At 41.9% G+C, this 21,697-nt stretch overlaps 2 protein-coding genes across 4 annotated transcripts in view; one reads left to right on the forward strand and one right to left on the reverse strand.

Moving 5' to 3' along the window:
* The window catches only part of LOC126458352 (nonsense-mediated mRNA decay factor SMG8), an 86,076-nt gene extending 65,434 nt beyond the window's left edge, over positions 1 to 20,642 (reverse strand). For 2 of the 3 annotated variants that reach the window (XM_050095317.1, XM_050095316.1), the window contains exons 1-4: positions 20,358 to 20,642; positions 12,670 to 12,832; positions 6,369 to 6,491; positions 6,138 to 6,289 (exon numbers count right to left, since the gene is read on the reverse strand). In XM_050095317.1, coding sequence (XP_049951274.1) covers positions 6,138 to 6,289; positions 6,369 to 6,491; positions 12,670 to 12,832; positions 20,358 to 20,401 — 482 coding nt within the window. In that variant the 5' untranslated portion in view covers positions 20,402 to 20,642. The remainder of the gene's footprint in view (positions 1 to 6,137; positions 6,290 to 6,368; positions 6,492 to 12,669; positions 12,833 to 20,357) is intronic. The other variant, XM_050095318.1, reaches the window with a different exon arrangement.
* Positions 20,643 to 20,682: 40 nt separating this feature from the next.
* On the forward strand, positions 20,683 to 21,371 carry LOC126458353 (protein CutA homolog). The gene has a single exon (XM_050095319.1). It carries the CDS (start codon positions 20,720 to 20,722, stop codon positions 21,128 to 21,130), a length of 411 nt encoding a protein of 136 aa, XP_049951276.1. The 5' UTR covers positions 20,683 to 20,719; the 3' UTR covers positions 21,131 to 21,371.
* Positions 21,372 to 21,697: the final 326 nt, after the last annotated feature.

Below are 21,697 nucleotides of genomic sequence, written 5' to 3' on the forward strand. Positions count from 1 at the left end.
ATATCAGGCAAAGGAAAGAAGATGATGATGCCCATGCTGAACACGGATATGGAGAGAAGAATGATGGTGGACAGCAAATCCTTGATTGTCCAGAAACTCATGACCTGGTCACCATGAACACTTGGTTCAAAAAACATGAAACTCACCTAATCAAGTACTACAGTGGATCAAATGCAAGTCAGACTGACTATGTCGGTGTAAGATGTCAGTATCTCAAAGTTGTTCCATATGAAACTGTTGCAATGTAACACTGCCAGTCATCTGTAAGCTTGGAATAAAACCACCAAGATCTGGGTACTCTGCCAGAAATGGACCATTAAGAATCACATGGTGGCACTTCAGGGAGAAAGAGGCTGACATTATGACAGAAATTACAGTGCCACCAATTACCACAGCAGAAGATAGCTGGACTAAATTGAAGATTTCTGTTCATGAAGCTGCATGCTTTATTCTCGAAAAAACAAAACCAGGATGATGAAGGGATCACAAAGACATGTGGCCTTGGAATAATGATGTTAAGGATGCAATACACAAGAAGAAAAAGTTGTACCATGAGTTTCTAGCAGACAAAACGCTATCCTGTTGGAATACTTTCAAATAAACCCATAAAGAGGTGAAGATCACTGCAATCGCAAAAGCAAATGAGTACTCAGATCTCTACACAAAACTAGATACACACGAAGGAGAATGCCACATTTATTTACTTTAGTGGCATCAAAAATGAAACGGGTGAGCTCCTGGTCAACAGGAAGAAAGCAAAGGAATGCTGGCAGGACTACTTTGAGAGAATTTATACCAAGGAATTTCCCCATCCACCAACACCAACCATGTCACCTGTTGAAGGACCAATTAAGGAAATTACCGTAACATTGCTGAAGTTGAGGCTGTTGCAAAGGAGATGAACAGAGGGAAAGCCACTGGCCTCGATAACTTCGCAGGATAGTTATGGTGTTCTTAACAGTCAAATGTGGCACGCTGACTAATGGATCTTTTCAACCATATTGTCAAAGAAGCTAGGATAACAATAGACTGGCTGCAGAGCATCTTCACAAGGAAAGGAAGTCCTGCTGAGTGTTCTAATTACCACCCAATCAGATTACTGAGCCATGCAGTGAAGATCTTTGAACATATTTTTGACAAAAGGACAAATAGCTCAAATCAGTAGGAACCAAGCTGGAATTGTGAAAAATTGTGGCGCAACTGACACAATGCATGCTACATGGGTGCTTATTGAAAAATATCACAAAAAGAACAAGGTATTGCACCTTGTATTTCGAGACCTTGAGAAGGCTTTCGATAAGGTACCACATCATCTAATTTGATTAGCACTTTGAGACCACAGTGTTTCGAAGTACCTTGCTGACTGGGCACGGGTATGTCCAAGTGGCAGCAGTGGCATCAAACAACTTTTGCATCACAGTACGAGTCCACCAAGGCTTGGTCTTATCACCATTCTAGTGATGGATACTGTCACTTCAGACCTACACATGTCACTCCCATGAACACTTCTCTGTGCTGAAGATGTCATGTTAGCTGCAGAGAATAAGTTTTATCTCCAACACCAAACACAAGAGTGGAATGACCAACTCGTGCGATATAGTCTGCAACTCAACACAAAGAAAACTGATTACATGACATCAGATCGATGAGAAATTCGGCACTGATGGAGAAAACCTATCAAGAGAAGAAAAATTTAAGTATCTCGGTTCTACAATCTCCAGCAATGGCCACCTTACAGATGATATCAGCACAAGTTCACTGGCAGTCTGGATAAAGCAGTGAACGACATCAGGCATCACCTGTGATCATTGGGTTAAGGATCGTCTGAAGTCGAAGATCTACTGGACTCTCACCCATCCTGTTGCTCTCAATAGCACCATGTGTTGGTCAGCTGCAAAAGAGGTAGAACGACGATTGGGGGTCATGGAGACTATGATGATCATATGGACAGGTGGCATCACTCAGCTGGATCACTTCCCAAGTGACACTATCAAGGAACATTTTGGGGTTACACCAATCCAGAAGAAGATGTGAGAAAGCAATCAGCAGTTGTTTGGATGTGCTGCATGCAAAGCATGATACCGTTGCAAAGGCAGCATACACAGTGGAAGTCAGGAGTAAGAGACCCGAGGGATGACCTAGACAATGATGGACCAACACTCTGCATAATGACCTGAAGGCTGTAAATTTTCATCCCGATATAGGCCACAATCAAACAAAATGGAGACAGCGAATCCACTCAGCACACCCTATTGCCAGGTGGGACAAATGTTAAAGAAGAAGAAGAAGAGCTAGAACACACACACACACACACACACACACACACACACACACAGTGCCCCTACATGTTGCAGCTGAATTAAAGGTGCCAATGCTATTTTTGGCAGGCTGACTGGTAGTGTGGGTAGGGGGAGACAGAGATGGAGGGGAAGGGGGAATGGGAGCATGAGGGTTAAGGGGAGAGGTGGGAGGAGGGGGGAGGGGAATGGGGAGAAGAGGGGGGAGGGGAGGAGAGGGGACAGCAAGGGAGAAGAGAGGAAGAGGGAGAACAGGGGAAGACGGGTGAGGGTGAGGGAGAGGGAAGATGGGGAGGGGAGAGGGGACGGGACAGGGAAGAGGGAGATGGAGAGGGAGGAGGGGAGAGGGAGAGGGTGTGGGCAGCCAGTGGCTTGGAGAGAAGTAGCTGATTTGCTGACCAGGAATGCAGGAGGGAGGGTGACAGGTATAGGAAATGAAATGTGTGTGTGGCTAGGGCCTCCCTTTGAGTACACCATTACCCTAGTGCAAGTCTTTTTAGTTGGCACCACTTCGGCCACTTGTGTGTCAATGAGGATAAAATGATAATGAAGACAATGCAACACCCAGTCCCCCTGCAGAAAAAAAAATCTCCAACCCTGCCACACCCACTCCCCTCTGTGGCATTTTGTCGCATGGACCACTTAGCTATGGAGATGTATAGTAGGTGTCTGGGCTGGTAAGATTGTTGTGGGCAGTGGGAAATGGCACACACTGAAGGGTGATGAGGGGAAGTGAAATGGGAGGTGGTGACAGGATGGATGAAGGGGAAGTCACTGGGTGAAGGATGCAGGTTACCTGAGATTGAGGCCAGGAAAGTTACGGGAACAGAGTGTGTGATGTAAAGATAACTCCCAACTTCATAGTTCAGAGAAGCTGGTGGGGGAGAGAAGGATCCATATGGCTCTGGTTGTGAAGGAGACACTGACATTGAGCATGCTGTGCCCAGCTGCATGTTGTGCCCCCAGATGGTCAACTTTGTTCTTGAGAATGGTTTGGCAGTGGCCATTCATCTTGGTGGACAGCTGGTTGTTAGTTGTACTAACATAAAAAGCTGTGCAGTGTTTGCAGCAAAATTGGTATAGGCCATGGTTGCTTTCACAGGTGGCCCAGCCTCTAAAGGGGTCAGATAAGTCTGTGACAGGATCCCCCCCCCCCCCCAAAAAAAACACCACCACCACCACCACCACCTTCTCTGAGCTACGGAGATGGGAGTTATCCTTACAAGACACATTCCATTCCAGTTATTATTCTGGCCTAAATCTCAGGTAAAGTACTGTCCGCACACCCTCTACTCAACAGTTTACCTTTCTTCCATCCTGTCATCCCCTCCCAACTCACATTACCATGTTTCCTTCAGCATATGCCGCTTCCCACCGGTTGCTACAGTCCTCCCAATCCATATACCTGATACCCCTCCCTCCTGCTTTTCTGACCAGCAAACCAGCCACTACCCTCCGAGCTGCTAGCCACCCACCTCCAGTCCCTCTCCCTGCCTCCCTCTCCCTCGCTACCCACCCCACTGACACTACCATCACCCCAACCAGTCTAACTGATAAAAAATAGCTTTGACACTTTTAGTTCATCTAGTGCCGTGTGTGTGTGTGTGTGTGTGTGTGTGTGTGTGTGTGTGTGTGTGTGTGTGTGTGTGTGTGTGTGTGTTTTATTCTAGCTCATCAAAGGATAACTCCAAAAGTTAACAAGTTTTCCTTCTTTGGTGTGTGCCTATTGACAACTCAACACTTCTGCTTTAACCATACTACAAAATTTAAATTCTTCCTCACAGTTTTAACAACATGCTCATAAACTACAACAACACTGCCTCTGTGAATACTTCTGTCCTTTTCAAGAAATGCAGTGGTATGACACTATCCAAATTGTGCTCAGAGTGAAGATATTAATTGGAAACTTCATTTTCAATTAAAAAAAAAAAAAAAATTGATGCCGCAAATAGACGTTCACCATTGCACCTTCTCAGACAGTAGCCATGGTGGTCCCAAACTCTGGTATTTTAGAAAGTGACAAGTTAGCAGGATTATTCTTGTAAAATGCTAGCCATCACAACACAGTGATTACACAAGAGTGACCTTTTGTGAGCTGAAAAATGGAGACCACATTCATATCCAAAGGTTGAAAAGTACAATGTCTATATTTCAGCTCGTAAATGAAGCATAGCACAAATTGTATAAGTCATTCTCATTAGGAGAGTCCAAAGCCGTATCAGGTGAGGAATAATTAAAATATAATAAATGTTTAGCAAAGGCAGGGACACACTAACAAGAATACATTTTAAAAATTAAATAGTGATAACCAGATGTGGCATTAAAAATACACTCCTGGAAATGGAAAAAAGAACACATTGACACCGGTGTGTCAGACCCACCATACTTGCTCCGGACACTGCGAGAGGGCTGTACAAGCAATGATCACACGCACGGCACAGCGGACACACCAGGAACCGCGGTGTTGGCCGTCGAATGGCGCTAGCTGCGCAGCATTTGTGCACCGCCGCCGTCAGTGTCAGCCAGTTTGCCGTGGCATACGGAGCTCCATCGCAGTCTTTAACACTGGTAGCATGCCGCGACAGCGTGGACGTGAACCGTATGTGCAGTTGACGGACTTTGAGCGAGGGCGTATAGTGGGCATGCGAGAAGCCGGGTGGACGTACCGCCGAATTGCTCAACACGTGGGGCGTGAGGTCTCCACAGTACATCGATGTTGTCGCCAGTGGTCGGCAGAAGGTGCACGTGCCCGTCGACCTGGGACCGGACCGCAGCGACGCACGGATGCACGCCAAGACCGTAGGATCCTACGCAGTGCCGTAGGGGACCGCACCGCCACTTCCCAGCAAATTAGGGACACTGTTGCTCCTGGGGTATCAGCGAGGACCATTCGCAACCGTCTCCATGAAGCTGGGCTACGGTCCCGCACACCGTTAGGCCGTCTTCCGCTCACGCCCTAACATCGTGCAGCCCGCCTCCAGTGGTGTCGCGACAGGCGTGAATGGAGGGACGAATGGAGACGTGTCGTCTTCAGCGATGAGAGTCGCTTCTGCCTTGGTGCCAATGATGGTCGTATGCGTGTTTGGCGCCGTGCAGGTGAGCGCCACAATCAGGACTGCATACGACCGAGGCACACAGGGCCAACACCCGGCATCATGGTGTGGGGAGCGATCTCCTACACTGGCCGTACACCACTGGTGATCGTCAAGGGGACACTGAATAGTGCACAGTACATCCAAACCGTCATCGAACCCATCGTTCTACCATTCCTAGACCGGCAAGGGAACTTGCTGTTCCAACATGACAATGCACGTCCGCATGTATCCCGTGCCACCCAAAACTACCCTGGCCAGCAAGATCTCCGGATCTGTCCCCCATTGAGCATGTTTGGGACTGGATGAAGCGTCGTCTCACGCGGTCTGCACGTCCAGCACGAACGCTGGTGCAACTGAGGCGCCAGGTGGAAATGGCATGGCAAGCCGTTCCACAGGACTACATCCAGCATCTCTACGATCGTCTCCATGGGAGAATAGCAGCCTGCATTGCTACGAAAGGTGGATATACACTGTACTAGTGCCGACATTGTGCATGCTCTGTTGCCTGTGTCTATGTGCCTGTGGTTCTGTCAGTGTGATCATGTGATGTATCTGACCCCAGGAATGTGTCAATAAAGTTTCCCCTTCCTGGGACAATGAATTCACGGTGTTCTTATTTCAATTTCCAGGAGTGTAGCTTTAACATTAGATTAAGGAAAAGCTACCACCCAAATTAATGACAGTTTCTATGCTTCTAATATCATGATAGCAATTTTGAGAAATGGTTCAAGTCTGGAATACTTACCTCACAACATCCAAAGCACGAAACAAATGGACATAGCTGATGTCAAATGTGTGAGTTGGGTGATAAACCACAAGAATATGAGACACAGCAAAAAGAAAAAGCAACGCTCTAGCATAATGATATTTCAGTTCAGCCCACACTGAAAGATAACCCTGTTAAAAAAAGAAATAGTTGTTAGGTGCACTTATTACCCAACCATACACACGAAAGAGCTGTGTATTAATTACATACCTTTTGTTCCATATCTCTTGAGAAAGTATCATACATTTTAACCAAAGAATGAACATCAAAGACTCCTCGTAAGTGAAGATATACAACTCTCTGATTCGTGTCATAATAGCCCTCAATATCACACTGTAATATTTTTAAAAAACATAATGTTCACAGAATATAAATAATAATGATAAAAATAAATACAAAGATTGATAAGTTATTACTGACAGTAAAAAATTGCAGTAACAAAACTATGACATTTACTGTACAGGTGACTTTTTTATAGCCTTTCTGAGCAGTATGTGTTTATTAAGAATCTATATTATGAAAAGGACAGATTGCTACTCACCATATAGTGGAGATATTGAGTCACCGATAGGCACAATAAAAATACTGCTAAACACGTACATTTTTGGTCATAAGCCCTTCTTCTAAATACACAGCTTACACACAACATAGATGCAAGCACAACTCACACACATATGACCACTGCCTCTGGCTGCCAAGGCCAGATTGTAAGTAACTGTGCATGATGGGAGAAGCAACATGGGTGCTGAGGGTAAGGAGGAGGCTGAGTTGGGTAGGGGGAAGGATAGCACGGTACCAGTGTGGGATGGTTAAGTGTTGCTTGTGGGGGCATACGGGGATGATGTATGGAGAGGAGAGGTTAGGGCAGCTAGGCGTGGTCAGGACGTTAGATGGCTGCCAGAGAGGGGGCGTGGGGGGGGGGGGGGGGGAGGTGCTGGAAAAGATGACAAATAAAATGACTGTGGACTGCGGGTGCATTGATGGAATAGAATGATTTGTAATGCTGGAATGGGAAAAGGGAAGGGAATGATGGGTGAAGGATAATGACTAACAAAGGATGAGGACAGGGGGCTTACAGGATTGTAGGATATACTGCAGGGAGATTTCCCGCCTGCAAAGTTCAGAAAAGCTGGTGTTGGTATGAAGGATCCAGATGGCACAGGCTGTGAAGCAGTCCATGAAGTGAAGAATGTTGTGTTGGACAGCATGCTCAGAAGCTGGGTTCTCCAGCTGTTTCTTGGGCACAGTTTGTTGCTAATCAGTCATATGGACAGACAGTTTGTGCCTTCTAATGCCCATGTAAAATGCACCACAGTGGTTGCGGCTTAGCTTGTAGACCACATGGCTTTTTTCACAGGTAGCTGTGCCTTTGATTCTTGTAACCAGAATGGAGTGGATGATGGTGGGAGGATGTATGGAACAATTCTTGCATCTAGGTCTATTACAGGCTTATGAGCCTTCAGGCAAAGGTTTGGGAGCACAGTTAACAGGGATGGACGGGGATATTCTTTGGTTTCAGTGGGGACAGAATACCACTGTGAGAGAGGTGGGAAGGGTAGTGGGTGGGACATTCCTCATTTCAGGACATGGTAAGAGGTAGTCAAAACCCTGACAGAGAATGTGATTCAGTTGCTACTGTCCTCAGTGGTACTGAGTCAAGAGATGGATGCTCTTCTGCAGTTGGACAGTGGGACTTTGGGAGGTGGTGGGGGACTGGAGAGATAAGGCACGGATCTGTTCTGTGCAAGTTTGGTAGGGTAATTTCAGTCTGTGGAGGCTTCAGTGACACCAGTGAGACTCTTGGTACACTTTGAGAGGGACTGTTCATCACTACAGTTGCAATGGCCACTTGTGGCCAGGCTGTATGGATGGGACTTCTTGGTATGAAATAGGTCAAGGCAGTTGAAATGGAGGTGTTGTTGGTAATTGATAGGTTTGATATGGATTGAGGTACTGATGTGGAGGTGGAGGTCAACAACTAGGAAGGTGGTCTGTTGGGTTGAGGGGACCAGCTGAAGCAAAAGCAGGAGAAGGTGCTAAAAGTTTTGGAGGATTAAAACACAGTCGAGAACCTTTCCTCCAAAAGCTGTAGTCTCACTGAGGTATCAATTCTTTACAAGGGCCCTACCTTTTGCCGCACTCCCAAATTCAATTGTGCTGGACTTGTTAACGACCTTCTCTCAGTCATTGCTGTGAAAACACTTTTTCGCCATCAATCCTACCAATCAGTTTCAACCCAAAACCAATGTTGACTCTGCCTGACTTAGTTCACTCCTCTGTCCAACCATGATCTGCCTCCACCCTAAAATCTCCCGCTGTTAACTTCCCAGTATTTCTTAACCATGAACCTTGCCTCACCATCATTCCCCAAATCCCTCATCATGAAAACTAAAATTACATCCACAGGGAGAACCACGGTTCACCACTTAAAACTGATTCTGACCTTAAAATTCTACTTGCTGGCAAAGGTTCTACCACTATGGTTCTGAACCACAAGTATTACCTGGCAGAAGGACTACACCAGCTGTCAGATTTGTCCTGCAACACAGTATCCCTATTCCAGAAATCCAGCAGGATCTCCACTCTCTTCAAATCCTTAGGCCTATCCAAGAATCTCTCCCCAGAGTATACCTCTCTCCTCACCTCTACCACTCCCCACACTCCTACATGCATCCTAATGTTCATAAATCCAACCACCAGGTCATCCACAGTGGCCAGTTTCTGAGCCCCCACTGAGAATGTCTCTGCCCTCGTAGACCAACACCTTCAGCCTATTACACGCAACCTACCCTGCTATATAAAAGATACCAGCTGTTTCCTCCACCAACTCTTCAATGTTCCTCGTCCTTTATCACACAGTGCCCTGCTCATCACTAATGACTCCACCCCCCTTTACACTGGCCTTGTCGCTACTGAACACTACCTGGACAACCCAGCTGCTGAGCTTGCCGTCCAACACAACATTCTTCACTTCAAGGACTGCTTCACAGCCTGTGCCACCAGGATCCTTCCTACCAACACCAGATTTTCTGAACTTTGCAGGCAGGAAATCTCCCTGAAGTATATCCTACATTCCTGTAAGCCCCATGGCCTCAACCTTTGTTAGTCACTGTCCTTCACTCACCACTCCCTTCCCTTTTCCCATTCCAGCACTACACATCCTTCTATTCCACCACTGCACCCCCCCCCCCCCCCCCCAACACACACACACACACACATACACACACAAAATAGAAACATTCCACATGGGAAAAATATATTAAAAAAAGGTGCTGTGACTTACCAAACTGGAAAGCACTGGTAGATAGACACAATAATAAACACACAAACACACACAAAAATATCAAGCTTTTGCAACCCACAGTTGCTTCATCAGGAAAGAGGGAAGGAGAGGGAAAGACGAAAGGATGTGGGTTTTAAGAAAGAGGGTAAGGAGTCATTCCAATCCCGGGAGCGGAAAGACTTACGTTAGGGGGAAAAAGGGACAGGTATACACTCGCATACACATACACATATCTATCCGCACATATACAGACACAAGCCGACATGTAAAGGCAAAGAGTTTGGGCAGAGATGTCAGTCAAGGCGGAAGTACAGAGGCAAAGATGTTGTTGAGTGACAAGTGATGTACGAGGGGTGGTAACTTGAAATTAGCGGAATGGATGAAATAATTGGTGGCAAAGAAGTGTTTCCACTGAAGGGATCAGGAGAACGAGAGTAGGTCTTTGACAAGTCAAACATGGTTAAATGTGAGTGTAGGGCTGAAAGTGAGGCCTTGGGATAGGACTGAAATTCTGTGGTGCAGAAGATTTAGGTGGAAATCTTAACAACAGTGTTCCAGGATTGTTTCAGCTCTGGATGCGGTGGAGTGTTAGTAGGAAGTTTTGGAGGATGTGGCACATCAAAAAGTCAGCCAGGTAGTGTCTTGGTGTTATGAGGGATTGACAATGAGGAACACTGGGGGTAGGAGAGGGGTTGGATAGCAATGGTCTGAGACCACAGTAGGATGTCAGCAGGTTGGATAACTTTTGGAGGTGGTGTCTTGAATGCTCTTCCATGTGCTGGAGAGCAAGGGATTCTATTTCAGAGATGTGACATATGTAGTAGGTATTGCACAGTAGCAATATCTTGTGGTGGGAGCGGAGGTGTTTCTGGGATGCCTGTGACATGGAGATGTGATTTTGCAGTACCAGCTTTGTGAGAGGCAGGGACTGACAGAATCTGAAAAGGTGAGGGTCATTGTGAAAGGAGGGGTGGGATCCAGAGGAATTTTTATTGTTAGGAAGGAACAGGAAATATGCACTAATACATGAAAATAGGCAAAAATATGTGCAAACAAATATGTAAAAAAATGTACAAAAACGTGGGAAAAAAGGACAGAATGGATGAGATATGGGAATACGCATGCGTTGGGATATGGGAAGAGAGGGGGGGGGGGGGGGGGGAAAGAGGTGATTGGTTAGATAAGAAGTCTGGGGCAAATATGAGGGCTATTCATAGAAAGTAGGGAACGTTTTGGCATAAAAAAAAGCTAAGTACAAGAAATACATTTTATTATATACATCTGAAAGAGTGTTGACATACTACTTTTCCACATAGTCACCAAACACATTGAGGCACTTATCATAGTGGTGGACAAGATTTGAAATACCTTCGTCATAAAATTCTGCCACCTGAGATTTCAGCCAGTGAGTCACGCCCACCTGGAGTTCCATGTCATCATCAAAGTGCTGCATTGCAAGCCAGTTCTTCATCTTGGGAAACAAGTGGAAGTCACTTGGTACAAGATCGGGGCTGTAGGGCTAATGAGGGAAAATTTCCCATTTGAATGAATTAAGGGGTTCTTTAGTGCGGTTTGCCATGTGAGGTTGGGCATTGTCGAGCAAAAACAAAATTTTGGACACCAACTTTCCTTGGCACTTATTTTGAACTGCTCTTCTAAGACTGTGCAAAGTTTGACAGTACTGGGCAGAATTTATGGTTGCTCCATGTTCAAGATAATAAATAAGAAGCACACCTTGCCTATCCCAATACAGTGTTGCTATCAACTTCTTGATGACAAGGTTTGCAAACATTTTCTTGGTTTTTGAGGGGAACTTGTGTGCCCCCACACCACGGACTTAATTTTGTCTCGCAATCGACATGTTTCACCCAAGTCTCGTCACCGGTTATGATTCAATCCAGTAATGAATCACGATGTTTGTGGCAGGCCTCCAGAAATGGCAATGTTGCCCCCATTCACTGTTCTTTATGGTGCCCTGTATGCATTTTGGGCACCCATTGTGCACAAAATTTGTGGTAGCCTAGCTTTTCAGTGACAATTTCAAACAGCAAAGTCCATGAAACTTGTGGAAAAGAAAGAGAAAGATCCATTATTGTGAAGCGATGTTTTTCCCGAATCGTTTCATCAGCTGTAGCGACAAGATCATCAGTCACAATCCTCGGGCGTCCACTCTTCTCTTCATCATGAACATTGGTTCGGCCATTTTTAAACCAAATGCACCATTTATGGATGGAAAATTCACTCATTACATTGTTTCCATACACTTCACACAGTTTATGATAAATTTCTATAGGTTTTGGGTTTTTTGCCAACAAAAACCGTATCACAGACTGCACCTCACAACTGGCAGGATTTTCGATTGCAGCGCACATTTCAAATTCGAATATCGAAAAAACCAGACGTGCAGAGACTTTCCCGCTGTCATGGATGGATGCCGACTGGGCTGCCGAGCACGCACATACCAAAATATACAAGATGGGCGTGTGCCTAGCAGCGTCAGACGGAAACGTTCCCTACTTTCTGAATAGTCCCACTGTGACAGTTCCAATTTTGTTTTAATCCCATACCCCAGTGTATTTTTCATAATGAATAGCCAGAATTGAAACCTTCCAAAAGAATTCCACTTCTGCAGCTCGATATTCTGAGAAATTTGAAAACAATTTGCAGCACATAGTGTACCGTCCCTTAGTTCCTATCTCCAATTAGAGTGCTTACATTTTCATCTCAAATTTCTTTTATATGTTAAAGACATAATCCATTTTTATCATCCGCCACAACAGCAATGGACACGACAGGTTGGCTACACTATATGACGTGGAAGTTACAACCTTTAAACTAAAGGCTTTTTAATATTTCACTGTGCTTGATGAACCTGAGTGATTTATAGGGCAAAATTTAGTACATAATCAGAAACAATACTCTATTGGGATCAGGAGTACTACTATTATATTTTATGCTAGGAAAACAGGTAAAGATTGTGGAGGAAAATTATCATATAATCACTGCGGTCTACAAAACTATATCAAACTGTCTGCATGATGATCATAAAATATACTGTGATGATGCCTGAAATCACTCTCTGGGTTTACATGTTTGTAATTACAGCAATAACAAGAGTCATAACCACACTAACACTTGTATCTCAAGAGAATAACTATTGCTTTTTATTTTAAGCATTATAAGCATTATAACATGATAAGCATTATAACATTACATGTGAACACTTACCAAATTATTCTTGTCAACATCAGGATCCTCAAGCAATGACTTGTGAAAAATTTGTTTACCTAATATCTCATCAATTAGACCTGCTTTGCAGCCACGAGCAGAGATTGGGGATTTACCAAAAAATGACACTACAGCAACTTTCTTATCATTCAGTAGTATTTGTCTGAAATAAACACATTGCATCAGTGTAAATAAGAAACAGTCTTTTCTGTCAAATGTTTAGTTTCTAATATAAGGTGCTATATAAACATGCACGCATAACTCTTGGTTTTACAGTATTTCATATGGCAGCTCATCCCTATCAGATGTAGATTTATCTTCTCCAGATGCTGCTATCACTATTTATGGCATCCCCAACCTCGACAATGACATATTAATATCATTCCCTTTCTGACTGGTAGTCTGAGATGCCATTGACAAGGAATGAGTGACAATGGAACTTAAAGTAATGAAGCCACACAATCATTTTCATTTTCTTACACTCTCTCTCTCTCTCTCTCTCTCTCTCTCTCTCTCTCTCTCTCTCTCTCTCTCTCTCTCTCTCTCTTAAGACAACCATGTAGGGCTGTATCAGGATGAGTTCTGTCAGGAGGGAGAAGAAATGAAATCTTTGAGGTTTCATGATGACATTGTAATGCTGTTGGAGACAGCAAAGGACCTGGAAGAGCAGTTGAACAGAATGTACAGTGTCTTGAAAGGACGATATAAGATGAACATCAACAAAAACAAAACGAGGATAATGGAATGTGGTCACATTAAATCAGGTGATGCTGAGGGAATTAGATTAGGAAATGAGACACTTAAAGTAGTAGACAAATTTTGATATTTGGGGAGCAAAATAACTGATGATGTTCGAAGTACAGAGGATATAAAATGTAGAATGGCAATGGCAAAAAAAGTGTTTCTAAAGAAGAGAAATTTGTTAGCAGCAAGTATAGATTTAAGTGTCAGGAAGTCCTTTCTGAAAGATTTTGTATGGATTATAGCCATGTATGGAAGTGAAACATAGATATAAATAGTTTAGACAAGAAGAGAATAGAAGCTTTCAAAATGTGGTGCTACAGAAGAATGCTGAAGATTATATGGGTAGATCACGTACCTAATGAGGAAGTACTGAACAGAATTGGGGAGAAGAGGAATTTGTGGCATAGACTAGATCCAACATCATACCACACTGGCTAACAGCATTGTCTGCTGTATTCCTTGGGCATGACACAGCAAGTCAGCAGCATTTCTACATTACACACAATTCCATGATTCACTGTAAACTCTTAGAATCCACGCTTCCACAGTCACTTGCACCAACACAGAATAGATTCTTGAAAAACCATTTTGCTCAGTGGTCACTGACCTCAATTCTCTCCATCTGAAGAGTATCTCATCTAGTTGGGATGGCATCATGCTACCATGTGGTTGTATGCCTTGTGATGTCTTTCTTGGCCTCCCTGGGTACTGCAGCTGTAGTATGGTCCAAGATGCAATAGGTTGACTGCTTTGTGATCCTGCACCCTTAACACCTAATGGCTATTACCTGCTGCATCTTCGTAGAACATTCAGTCCAACAACATGTGCTCTGGAGTGCCTACACTGCCACAGGTGCAACTATCATTAATTTTTTGCAGGCATCTAGCACACAGACCATGACCAGACAGGTAATGTATCAGTTTACTCAACAGCTGAAGAAATGTCATTTTCAATCTCTCCCTGATGTTAGGAAGAAATTTATATGTCCTCCTGCCTGTGCCTAAAGAGTCCTATTCATTTTGTCACAGTTCCAATTATTATTTGTACTTCCATTTCATTGCCTTTCTTTAACCCTCAACGTGCTCCGCTTTTCCTAATTTACAAGTCCAGTGGGCATAATCCTAGAATTACTAACAATGCGTTATTCAGTGTAGTGCAGTAGGTGTCCACTAATCTTAGTAGCACTCCTTGTTGAACTCTTCTGACTAATAAAGCTGGCTTCAGAAGCTGCAAACTATGATCCCAAATGCTTACGCCATATCCTATGACTGATGCTATGGATTGACAGTATGTTCTGATTATTTTCAAGGGAAGTTGGAATTGCCATTTGTGATGATTAAGATTTTGTTCATCATGTATGTATCTTTTCTGTTTACTTTGCCTATATGATGTGCAAAATTATGACATCCTTCCAGGAAAACCGATAGATATCTTGTTACTGTACTTCTTCTAACAGTTACTATGTTTAATTTTACAATCTGTATAGGTTAATTGTTACCTTTTCAAATGTAATGAAAGTCTTATTAAATCCAAATGTGTTAAGCTTTATTTTAAAGCATCTTATGTGGTCTGGCTTTTTTGTCATTTATTTCATTCTTCTGGTTCTTCCACATTTCTCTGTAGGATTTCAGCACACAGCACTTTACTGCGCTAAATATATCTACATTTCTGTGTTGAGAAGAACCACTTTCATCTGATCATTTCATGTGTTTTGGAAATGAGATATGATAGTGGTTCTTCTCAACACAGAAACGTAAATATATTTAGTGCAGTAAAAGTGCTGTGTGCTAAAACCCAACACACACTTGTGGACGAACCAGAAGAATGATGTAAACAACAACAAATGCTGGACCACACAAGATGGTTTAGTATAAAGCAAAATACATTTGGTCTTAATAAGACTTTCATAACATTTGAAAAGATAATAACTAACCTATACAGACTGTAAAATTAAACACAGTAAACATGGTAATTAACATACACAACATGTACATCTGCACCTGCAGAAAAAGAGAGACCAAAATAACAAAGAAGATAACATGTTCAATTTTAGCTTAGGGTTTCTTGCTAGATTCCCTTTCCGCAGTAGGTAAATGATTTTGTGAGATGCTAGTGACCGTCCTTCAAGTTCATGGAGTGCTGCATTACATCTGTCTTCTGTAGTTCTAATAATAATAATAATAATAATAATAATAATAATTTGGAAGGAAAAACTGAAAACATCCAAAATATTGAAACTAATACTGGAGGAGCAGAGGAGGATGTCTACAGAAGGCCTTCATCCAAGAGCGTTCCTTATGGAAAAGCAACAAGATTTCTATGTGAACAAAACTTCCAATAATTGAACAGCAACATAAAATCAGTGTTGCCGTATGGGTGTGAAACCTGGAAGGTGACCTAATAAGTCACTAAGTAAATACAGACTTTTACAAATCAGGATTATGAGAAATTCTGAGAGTATTTTGGCTGAAAATAATATTCTATGAAGAGCTTTGGCACAACCAGCGCAAAAATCAGATAGCAATATAGAGACAAGCCCTGATTGGAATCTTCAGGGCCATCACAGAAGAGGAAGACAAGGATAATGTAGAGAAGGATAATGCAGAGAGAGGCAACAGAAGCATGAAGAATGTGGTGAGAGGTGAAGGCAATGGCACCAAACCTGAGTCCATGAGCAATGCTTCGTTAGAGCCCTTTGTTCCAACAAATGGAACGAAATGATGTAAATCATGGCAGAAAATTGCAACATTTTGGAAATAAAGAAGTAATGATGAAATTTATCAGAACATAGAAAAAAACCAGAGACAATAAGGAATAGAAAATTATTATTTTTGAACATATTTACAGAATGGATGATAATCAACTGACTAAGCAGATCTTAAAATATCTTAGAGAAAAGAAATGAACAACCACCTGGATTTATGAGGTTATAAAAGATTGGAAAGGAATAACTCAAAAGAAAAATTTTGGTAAGAGAGATTTTTGGGGAAACTTTTAAAACTGGAAGGATTCCAAGGCAAGAGGGAAAAGAAAACTAGCACAAAGTGGTTTGAAGACAACAAAAAGAAACATAGTGACATAATGAAGGAATACTGGAAGAAAAGGAAAGAACAACAAAGGAAACTGAAAAATGGTCCTTAGAAGGCCTTAATCCAAGAATAAGACGAAGAAGAAAATTACAATACAATTATATATAATAATGAATACATAAAATTTAAGAAATGTCACTCTTTCTAATATTTCACTAAGCTATGTTGTGTTCTTACCAAATGTGAGTAACACTGCCTAACAAATAGGTGTGGTAGCAATAAGAAAGGAAGCAATGTGACCAAGAACTTATCTACTCAGAAGAAGAACGAGAAAAAATAGGCTAAGAGTAGCACATGAGAATGAAGGAGGAAAACAGACACAGAAATGTGTCAGGAAAATATTAAGTAGGAAAACACTTAAGAAGAGTAGTTTGTTTCACAGTAGTATACCTGAAATGGAAAAGTAGATCAAGAGATATTTAGTGCTATGCAAATGTTGAGCCAAGATGTTGGACACATCCAATTTAGTATTGCAGTTATGAGATGATAAGGGGTATTTGATATGCGATGACAGGTGTTTAAGATGCCAGTGATTAAGAAGCCAATTAAGTACACGGAACACATGAAAATCACAGTATCCATCCAGTCACATCCAGCCTGACTGATCACAGAAAGGATTGATGTGGTCGAACAACCAAATGTTGTACACATATCTTACAGAAGCACTTGCAGCTGGTTTGAGTCTTCTGGAGTTTTCACTGTGTCTTGTTGAACTATGTTACATCAGTTAAGATATGGCAGAACTTAAGACTGGACTAAATTTTATGTAATTTGAGGTGCAAATATTTTTATAAATTTTTGGATTGTGTGTATACAGGAGTGAGATTTCCTGCATGCCGCAGCAGTATATTCTTCCCTATTAAGATATTCCTCCAAGATTACATTAAGCTCTTTTAACAGTTTTTGATAAGGTAATTAAATACCATACCAGAGGAACAGTTTCATGAAAATGCCCACTAATCAAGTTTTGGCACAATATGAGAATGATTTGTGACTTCTTAGGGTTTAATTTACGGTCCAGATTGTGATATTAAACAAAGACTGTGATTCCTACTTGTTGCAACAGCAACAACTTTTTAGGGCTGGCATTTAGACATAACTGGATGTCACCAACATATAAGTGGTACCAGACGTTGAAAATACACTATAGTTGTAATGTTCTTTTATTATCACACAACCAGTTTCAGGCTCTTATACGACCATCTTCAGGGGCCATCTACGAGCAGAGGGCACGGACTCCACCCCAGCGCTCAGGGGTCAGAGCACCAAGTTACGACACCTGAAGATGGGCGTATAAGAATCCAAAACCGGTCATGTGATAATAAAAGAACTTTACAATCGTAGCAGTATTTCCAACCTCTTGTATAATGCTCAGTTGCAGATGTTCCTCCAACAGCATCGTTTGTATATAAGTGGTAGTTACAAAAATGGAGCACAGATGAAATATCATTGATATACAGCACGAAATACAATAGACCCGGGTCTACACCCCAGGACTCTCCAGAGAGTACATGTTTCTATGATGACTTCTCCAGCCTACAAGTGACTCATCAAAACACAGTATTGACTGTTTGAGAAATTAAGCTGTTTCATTTTCATAAGATATACACTAAAAATGGGAAGTACCCAAGAGATATGGTTGGATGTCAATGTAATTTTGTACATGTACACACCATCAGCAGGTAGGTACAGGATAAGAGTTACAATTCTCTGTGACAAGTAGAACAGCCATTAGAATGTGTTAGTGTTATGAGTGATATATGTTATATACTGGAACACACACACACACACACACACACACACACACAAAAATAAGCCACCATATTGCATTAGTCATTACTTAAAATGTGTTGGTGCATGTCATGAATGTAAATATATGACACAGGACTTTAAAAGCAAACATCCAAATACTAAATGCATACATTTAGTACTTTATACACTTTTCGTACAGTTACAAATAATGGTCCATAACCTATATTACTTGTATAAGTGTGACTGCAGAAAAAATGACGTCTCAAAACAAAAAAGACATATGCATATGGTTGTTTGTGTTTAGTGCTGTTTTCAGATCTGGTGAGATATATCAGGATCATGAGCAGCATCAGATGTTGAGTGATTACTGCCCGGACACACATAGGCCATGTCCTCATGTGAGATACCATTATCAGCACCTAACACAGACCGAAAGAGGCCGCATAGTGAATCTCCATTCGGCCAGCTAGTCAAATCTTGCAATACCCAGATTTGTGGGGCCAATGTAGCACTGCATGAGAACATATCTTTGCACTCCCTGTGGCCTGGAAGATTCAGTGGGGAAGTGTGCCATAAAGCCATTGTATCCTCTCCTGTGCAACCAGGCCCATAACTGTACATTAGTCATCAAGGACCCAATCGAACACGTCTGACCACAACAAGGGAGGATCGCCATATTGTGCACCAAGCACATTGTAATACCCTCACATCTGTGTCTACTATCCAAAAATAAATAATGGCCTCCCTACAACATTCTGTGTAATCACACACTATTGGTCAGAGACAAGTGGCAGCCAGACTAGAGAATTAATATCCTAAGCATAAACTGATGTAAACACTATATCACAAACAGCTGTGGTTGAATGGCATCACACTGTATTTAGTATGAGTCGCAGCTCTACACTACACTGGATGACCATCGTCAGCGATTATGGTGGTGACCTGGAAAAAGATCCCATTCTTTCAATGTTTGGAGAGGCACAGAGGTGTTACTCCTGGTGTAACAGTTTGGGGAGCCATTTGATATGACTTCTGATCATGGCTGGTTGTGATTGGGGGAACATTGAAGGCAGAACGATACTTCACGGACATCCTCCATCCCTATGTATTACTTCTCGTAAGAAATTACTGTAGTTCCATTTTTCAACAGGACACTGCTCATCCAAAACTGGCATGTGTCTCTATGAAATGTCTGCATGATGTTGTAGTACTCACATTGCCAGCAAGATTCCCAGATCTATCTTTGATAGAACAGAAGTGGGACTAGCTCGGGCATCAACTCCATCCCATCCAAGACATCAAAAACCACTTACAACAGTTGTGGGCCTGGTTGCCTCAGGAGAGGATACAATGGCTGCATGACACTCTTCCGCACCGAATCAGTGCCTGCATACAAGATAGAGCAGGTTCAAAGTCATATTGGTAGGCGGCCTCATAGTGCCAAGCTGTTTGTAAATTTGACTCAGTGTTGTTATCACTGAAGTGACATTGTATACCCTTACCACGCATGAAGTTTTATTTCGTTTCAGCTTTCCCTTCTGGGCAACTGCACCTTTTTGGTCACATAGTGTGTATCAAAATCAACAGTATCAAAAACCTTTCTGATATCAAGCAGTGTTAAAATGGTCAGTTCACACTTGTCATTGCATGTTTGATATCAAATTTCGCTCTGATTAATTCAGTTGCTATGCTATGGTGTTTTTGAAATGACAACGGCTGAATGAACAGTTAAGGTCTTGAATCTCATTCAAAAATGTATTAAATCTAAGTCTGAACGAAAATGTAATCACAAATTACAATGTTAATCGTTAATTCATTACAAATTTAAATCTGTTAACTGAAGCATACGCACAAAGGTGATTACGTCGTTTCTACTTCCATTCCTAAGCACTGTTATCATATCTACATAACACATGTTCTTGCTTATAGTCCACAAACAATAAACATTATATTTTCTTTACGCTACATCATTTTGGCATAACTAACTCAATTCTTCAAAACCATTGTATTTAAACAGGAACATAAAATGTCATGTCTGGTAAATAGTTTAGAACGAAATTTGTTTCAATATGTTATGAAATAAATTCGGAGTCCTGTACTTACTCTTCAGGGGGCGTATATGGTAAATAAAACTTTGCAGTCCCCATTTTTCACAGCTTAATGTTCGTTACACAGAACCTATTTGTTTCTTCTAAACCATGTCTAAACTTATCAGTACGAATTAGAACGATTCATAATGGAAATCAATGTTGTGCAACGTCTTCACTTGTACATATGCTTTTTTCCAGAATAACGTAACACTTGCAAACTTTTAGACAATTGTCTTGCTATGCCACACGCTTCTGCTACACATGTAAACATAAACATACAGTATACACACACATCTTTGCCTTGTTGATAGTGAAAGACTTTGAAGTTTCAAGGATCTTATACTAGGCAAAGGTACTGTATATCAGAGTTCAGAGATGTGGTCGAGATCGAAAGAGTTGTTTGGTGTTGTGAGTGTTGTGTTATTTTTGCCGGGAATTAGAGGTATGGCTGGAACGAACGCTTCTAGTGCATATTCTGCCGTTTTTGTTACAACACCAAATGAAGAGGTAGCGAAGAAACTGGCTCACGGACTTGTCAACAAAAGAATGGCAGCATGTGTGAACATTATTCCTAAAATAACCTCTGTGTACTTATGGGAGGGTAAAGTGAATGAAGACAGTGAAGTATTAATGATGATCAAAACGAAAACATCAAGAGTGGAAGACCTAACAAGCTTCGTTAAGGAGAACCATCCATATGACGTGTGTGAAGTAATAGCGTTACCCATTGAAAAGGGTAACGCTCCCTACTTGGACTGGATAAATGACACTGTGACCGAAAAATAAATGTAATTTCATGTCACCTAAATCATTGGTATTCTTCCTCGTTCTGGCAGTTGTGTTGATCTACTGAAACAGTGGGAAGTGTTGTTGCATTTCATATTGTAACCAATTCTTGATTCGTTGTTACAGTACAGAACAAGTCACATTTTCTTGTATTCCTTATAGTGTTTTGCATATTCTTATTAATAACTATTGTAGCTACGTTTGCTGAAATTGAAATATATTTAATAAGTGACCTCATGAATGGTTAATGTTTCGACTGCTAAACTCGAGTATTGCCATCACTGTTGTAGGTTCGTAATTGTGTTTGACACCATTTTAAACCTGTGAGACATTATTTGAGTGTATACTGTCATGTAGTAGTCACCCTCCACATAAAGACTTGTCATCGGATTAACAGACACAAATGAAAGCACTAATTGTTATTGTAAGACATTTAAAGAATGGGTTGAAAATTCTGCATGTGTATACAAAGGAAACAAATTCTAAGGTTCGAGTGGACCTTCCCACTGATGATGAGAATTGTCAGATTTTTAACAAAATAGTGACACATAACAAAGGTTATTTACC

Source organism: Schistocerca serialis, chromosome 2 (assembly GCF_023864345.2).
Source record: "Schistocerca serialis cubense isolate TAMUIC-IGC-003099 chromosome 2, iqSchSeri2.2, whole genome shotgun sequence".
In the NCBI taxonomy this organism is placed as follows: Eukaryota; Metazoa; Arthropoda; class Insecta; order Orthoptera; family Acrididae; genus Schistocerca; species Schistocerca serialis.

Excerpts from the sequence above, each read along its gene's own strand:
- LOC126458353 (XM_050095319.1), top strand. The coding sequence starts at position 20,720 with ATGTGGTCGAGATCGAAAGAGTTGTTTGGTGTTGTGAGTGTTGTGTTA.